The sequence below is a fragment of the Gavialis gangeticus genome, unplaced genomic scaffold, assembly GCF_001723915.1.
Source record: "Gavialis gangeticus isolate Ggan-Ray unplaced genomic scaffold, GavGan_comp1, whole genome shotgun sequence".
Lineage (NCBI taxonomy): Eukaryota > Metazoa > Chordata > Crocodylia > Gavialidae > Gavialis > Gavialis gangeticus.
The window spans coordinates 31,656,812-31,663,009 of record NW_017729026.1 but is presented as its reverse complement, the minus strand read 5'-3'; the positions used below and the strand labels follow the sequence as shown (position 1 = coordinate 31,663,009).

At 44.3% G+C, this 6,198-nt stretch overlaps 1 protein-coding gene across 1 annotated transcript in view; it reads right to left on the bottom strand.

Annotated features, from left to right (window-relative positions):
* Positions 1-6,198, bottom strand: part of RTN4IP1 (reticulon 4 interacting protein 1) — a 34,001-nt gene that overhangs the window by 15,907 nt on the left and 11,896 nt on the right. Inside the window, exon 5 of the mRNA XM_019520148.1 lies at positions 607-655. Within this exon, the coding sequence (XP_019375693.1) occupies positions 607-655 (49 nt within the window). The remainder of the gene's footprint in view (positions 1-606; positions 656-6,198) is intronic.

Below are 6,198 nucleotides of genomic sequence, written 5' to 3'. Positions count from 1 at the left end.
CAAGGTCCCTTCCGACCCTACTTCTATGATTCTATGACCCAAATTAAATGAAAATACGTTACGCACGCATTGCAAAATGAATAACCTATTTAAGACCATCTCCTCTCTCCAAAGTAAAGACCGATTAAGATAAAGAGAAAGGAGAAATTTTATGCTGAACCATTACTGTACATCTGATGCACAAAGAAATATAAAGGGGAATTTGCATCAAACCACACCAGTTGGTTTTATTCTATTTGCATGCTTACCTCTTCTGAGGTGCATGTATGGGTGAACCTTTCAAATCAGATGATGTACTTCAAGTCTCAAGAAAGTTAGAGAGAATGCTTTAACTGGGTCATACTTCCTTGTACTCAAAATCTTTGACTTTTTACATCCACAATTTCTCTTCTCTAATTTTCTTCCTTCCCTTTAGTTTTAAACAACAGTATATCTGGAAAAGAATAAACTACTTTCATATTTCTCTACCTTTGTAGCTTACACTGAGTTCATTCAATTGCTTGCTACTTTACCACCCTGCAGTTGCTAATTTTCCTTGCCTAAAATTTTAGTTATTTAATCCTAGAGTACTTTTGAGGGAAAAACATTTGCCTTGTAAAACATTACCTGTATAGCAAAGGTACCAACTCCTCCAGATGCTCCTAAGATTAATATTCTGCAAGACAAAAGTACTTTCAGTTGATAAAAGATGAAACACATACTAAGACTATTCTGCCACATAAGAATCTAAGTGAAATAAACTAATAAAATACTCAATATTTGCAATGATTCCCTCCTTTCTAATCCCTTCTTATGCAAGTATAAATCACAACAAGGAGAAGAACATGATCAGTAAAAATTGATCTAAATAGAAGCCTAGGCTAAGTATAACTGCAATATTGCTGCAGTTTTAACAAACGCCTAGGTGAATTTTGAAAAATTTTACATTTTTTTAAATATGAATTTTTTTTTTAAAAAGTCCGTTCTAACCAAAACAAAAAAACCTTTAATATTTTTTCTATTTTAATGTCCCTTACCTTAAAATTAAAGTTTGCGCTTGCATTTCAAAATCAGTGTCTCAAGAATTAACCCCTAAAGTACCACAAATAAGGTAGGACCACTGATCTAGATTCCTATGTCAATACCACTATCTCCCACAATGATGAGAACCCCTTGCCTATTAGGTTTTTCACCAATCCAGAATAAGCCAATATTTACATCAAAAAAAAGTTTAAAGAATTCACACATTTCCTGCCTCCCCCAAAGAACTACATAAAGCTTAGTACTCATTTGAAGTGGATTCATACTTTGTACAAACTGAGCAGTTTTGCACTGTGATACGTCTTTGATGGTGGGGGGAGCCAATCAATTCTCAAATAGTTTTACAAACTTTCATAAATTAAAAAAAGAGATTTGTTTACAGCACTAGAATTCACAAAAATGGGGCATTTTAGAAGATATGAGACAAATTATGTCAATAGAATATGCATATGTACTTGTCTAAGACAAAATTTATAACAAGGTAGAGTCAGCACAAATAAATTTGGAGGCTACCCCAAGTGATAAAATGTTTCTTTTCTGGACAAAAAAGTTAAGTAAAGCAGAATGTTGTTTGTTTTCACTTACATTTGGGAGAGACCTTGCAGAACATTACGTTTTAAGAATCAGTTGATGAACAAGGCAAAATTGAAGTATACTGCATCTCAGAATGACCTGTTACAATTATTCTGAACAAGCAGAAGGAGTAATTTCAACTACATATAAAAAAAAATACATCACAGTGAACTGCTAAATAAACTGTATTATATTTTATAAAATATAACTAGACTTAGTGATATGAAACCTCACTGAAGAACTCTACTGAGTGCAATTAGGAATTTCATCCAGATATTTTCTATTAAATCTTTAACAGCTAGACTTATTAGATTGGGATCAGCACCTGAGCTATGCGAGGTGAAAATATTCTCTCTGCAAAATCAGCTCTCTCTGCCTCAGATGTAGAGAAACCCTTTAGATTTCTACATTACCATGGGTGCATAGACATTCATTTCTAATGGGGGAAACTTTTGAGAAATTTGCCCTAGTAGAAATACTTCTGGGAGATATTCAGTCTGCAGCTACCCGCTCTCCCCTGCTCTCTGTGCCTTCCTGAGACTGGGGTGATCCTGAGGGGAACAGTGTCTGCCACTCCTCCAGGTCGGGGTGGGGGGAAGGAGGGGACTGGAGCAGCAAGGAAAGACTCCCTGCACCGGCCCCAGACAGAACTCTGGGGAACAGGGTCGGGGAGCAGTCTCCTCCACTCTGTTCCCAGTCTTCAGGAGCGGAGCAGAGGGAGCACTGGGGCAAAGTCCCCAGCTCCTACTCCAAGGAGAGCAGCAGCCAGCTTGGGCAAGAGGCAAGGAGCAGCAGTAGCTTCTTCTCTCCCCTCCAGGACCAAGACACAGCCCCCAGCCTCTTCCTCAAGTCAGGCACTTCCATGGCTTGCAGAAAGCTGGATCTGGAGTTCTCTTGAGAACTGACAGGCACCACGCATGCAAGGGACTTAGCTGTCATGGGTGACTTCAAATTACCTGGACACAGATTGGGAGGAACACTTGGCTAGGTCATATTGTTCACACTATCTGCCACAAGGTTGAGAAATCAACCAGCAGGACTGAAGTCCTGGAATTCAAAAATACTGACTTTAACAGGCTCAGAACATTAGTAAGGGAGGTGATGTGAGACCAGAAAGGCAAGGCAAATGGGGTGCGCAAAGAGTGGTCGTTGCTTACGGATACAATCCTCAAAGCACAAAAGAAAACCGTTCCTGCAAAGAGGAAAAGCAGCAGAAGGGCTGGCAAGCCCTCCTGGCTTAATAGGGACATTGCAGTCCTCTTAAAAAAGAAAAAAAAAAGAGGTGTATGCACAATGGAATCTAGGGATGGTCCTCAAGGAGGACTATACAACAGTGGCCAAGACATGTAGGGAAGTGATCAGGAAAGCCAAGTCGGCAACAGAGTTTAGGTTAGCTACGGGAGTCAAGGACACTGTGGATGCTGAGCAGGTGCAATACCAATTAGAAAAGCTAGACATTTATAAGTCAGCAGGACCGGATGGACTTCATCCGAGAGTGCTGAAGGAGCTGGCTGAGGTCATCGTGGAACCCCTGGCAAAGCTCTTTCAGAATCCGTGGCACACGGGGGGAAATCCATGAGGAGTGGAAGAGGGCCAACATTGTGCCCATCTTTAAGAAGGGGAAGACAAAGGACCCATCCAACTACAGGCCAATCAGCCTAACCTCCAACACAGGGAAAATCCTGGAAAAGCTCATTATAGAATCTATATGCAATATGCTCGTGGAAGGTAAGATTCTGAATGACAGCCAGCATGGCTGTCACAGGTTGGTCTTGTCTTACCTCATCTCCTTCTACAACCAGGTCTCTCACCACCTGGATATGGGAGATGTGGTAGACATTATATACCTAGACTTCCAAAAGGTTTTTGATCCTAGTATCCCACAAAATCCTTGTGGGAAAACTGGAAGATTGTGGACTCAGCAGCTCAACAGTTCAAGTGGGTGGGAAACTGGCTATGGGGTGGGACCCAGAGAGTTCTCATGAACAGATCTGTGATGTCCTGGTACAAAGTGACCAGTGGCGTCTCTCAGGTTCATGCTTGGACCAGTGCTTTTCAACATCTTTATCAGTGATTTGGATGGGGGAGTGAAAAGGTCCCTGGCCAAGTTTGTGGACAACACCAAGTTATGGGGCAGTGTGGCCACATCAGAAGATAGGTTGCAGATACAGGTGGACCTGGACAGGCTTGAGAGTTGGGCAGACCAGAACCAGATGAAGTTTAACATTTCCGAGTGTAACGTGCTCCATCTGGGGGCAAACAACCCTCAACATACATACAGGCTTGGTGGTGACAGCTTGATTTGTACCACAGCTGAAAGGGACCTAAGGGCAATGACTGACCATCGCATGAATATGAGCCATCAATCAGCACGAGGCAGTAGTCAGCAGGGCAAACAACACACTGGCATGCATCAACCAATGCATCTCATGTAAAACTAAAGAAGCGATACTCCTGCTGTATTCAGCACCGGTGAGACCGCAGTTGGAGTACTGCATCCAGTTCTGGGCACTGCACTTCAATAAGGACATGGAAAATCTTGAGGGTCCAGAAAAGAGCCACCCGTATGATCAGGGACTTGCAAGGCAAACCATACGAGGAAAGGCTGAGGAACCCGGGCCTCTTTAGCCTTAAGAGAAGGTGGAGAGAGGACTTGATAGCAGCTTACGGCTATATCAGAGGAGTGTATCAGGAGCTTGGTGAACAACTGTTCACTAGGGCACCCATGGGGAAGACCAGGACCAATGGATATAAACCCCTGGAAGGCCGCTTCAGGCTTAATACTAGGAAAAACTCCTTCACAGTCCAGGTGTCCAGACTGTGGAATAAACTCCCTCCAGAGGTGGTGTATTCACCTACCTTGGAGGTTTTCAAGAGAAGGTTAGACAGTTGTCTCACTGGGGTCACCTAACCTCAGTTGTCTTCCTGCCTAGAGTGGGGGGCCTGGACCCGATGATCTGCAAGGTCCCTTTCAGCCCCTTACAATCTATGAAGGCGCTGGAGGTTGTGCCTCACCATTCCCTTCCTCTCCCAGACCAGTTGGAGAGGGGAGGGGAGCAGCTGCTCCTTCACTCTGCTCCCTTTCTCAGGGAGCAAAGAGGAGGGAGCAGCAAGGGGAAAACTCCACTTGCTTTTCACTCCTGGAACTCAGGTGCGAGAAGCAAGCAGCAGGGCTCGCAGTGCTGCTCCCTGCACTTAGCTCCTGGCGAGGGGAACTGAGTGGACAAAGTAGTGGGGTAACCTCCCTGCCAGGTCCAAACAGCTGGGACTCCAGTGTAAGCAGTGGGCAGAGGCTTTGCCCCACTACCCCACAGAGAGCCTTCCTGAGCCCATTTCCAAAGCTTGGTTCTCCCCTTGCCTCCCCCCATGCTGCTCAGCAGGCAAGGGGGAGCCAACAGAAGACAGCAGCACCCCCTCCACTTGGCTTTCCCTTGGAGCTGAGCAGACCAAGCAGCAGGGCAAAGCCCTGTCTACTTCTCACACTGAGAACTTTGCTGCTCCCTAATGCTCCTGGGTTCCAGCAGCTGAGGGGAGGGAGCCATGCAGCAAAGCTTCTCACATTGGGAACTTTGCCAACTGCTCCTTTCCTTTCCCAAACTACAGGAAAGGCAGGAGCAGCTGCTCCTCCCCCCCTCCAATTCCTTCTCAAGACCAGGTAACTCTGATCTCTGGAAGGCATGGAAGTCTTTCCCCTTGCTCCACTCCTTCTGGTCCCCAGGAAGAATTAAGTTTAGGGAAAGCATGCAGACATTCAGTCTCCCAGGAGTCTCTTCTACTTATTCCAGGGTTATTTTTCTTCCAGAGCATCCATTTTTGCTCTGGGAGAAAAAACCTGAATGTCTGAAATTAAATATTTGTACATAGCCCGTGTGCCAGGAAGACCTAAACGGATTAGAAAGTTTGACAGTTGCTAGATCTTGTGTTACCAAAAATAAAACTCCAGAGTTCTTTCCGTCCATAAGTACACAAAGGGACTTCTAGAATAAAAAGATAACCCTTGCCAATGCAGACCCAAAAACATAAGTCCTCAACTTACATGGAAATGTTTCTCTTTAGGTCCCGATTTAAAAAAATGCATGTTCAACTCTTTACAGCTTTCTCCAAACTCTAGTGAGGAAAACAGTTGGATCTTAACCAGGGGGGGAACTGAAAATGCTGTCTGATAGCAAACGTACTTGAATGATTTTTAAAGGAATGGAACTGCTAGCTTCTTAAATATTTAAGATCAGATTCTCACCTTCATTCTGATCCTTTTGTAATGATTTTGGCGGTGCAAATTCAACAATGCTACTTCTTCCCTGGACGCAATGAGGTCCTGTGTGGCCACCTTCAGCCCTGAGGCTGCCCGGGACAATGCTAAGGCTAGGGGGCAGTGTGAGAAATTCTGCACCTCTCCCCTCCCCCACTCATGCCAGCAGAGATAAAATGACATTGAAAATCCTGGCCTATTATTTTACATAGAATATCAACAACTGGTACAAATTTGAGGGAATCAGCCAGGTAAGATTAAGGCATAGGCAAGATGTACACTTAACTAAAGTGTATTCACCATCCAGCGCAATGTGGCAAAGGCCTACAGCAAGGCAGCAGCCCTTGATTCAGGAG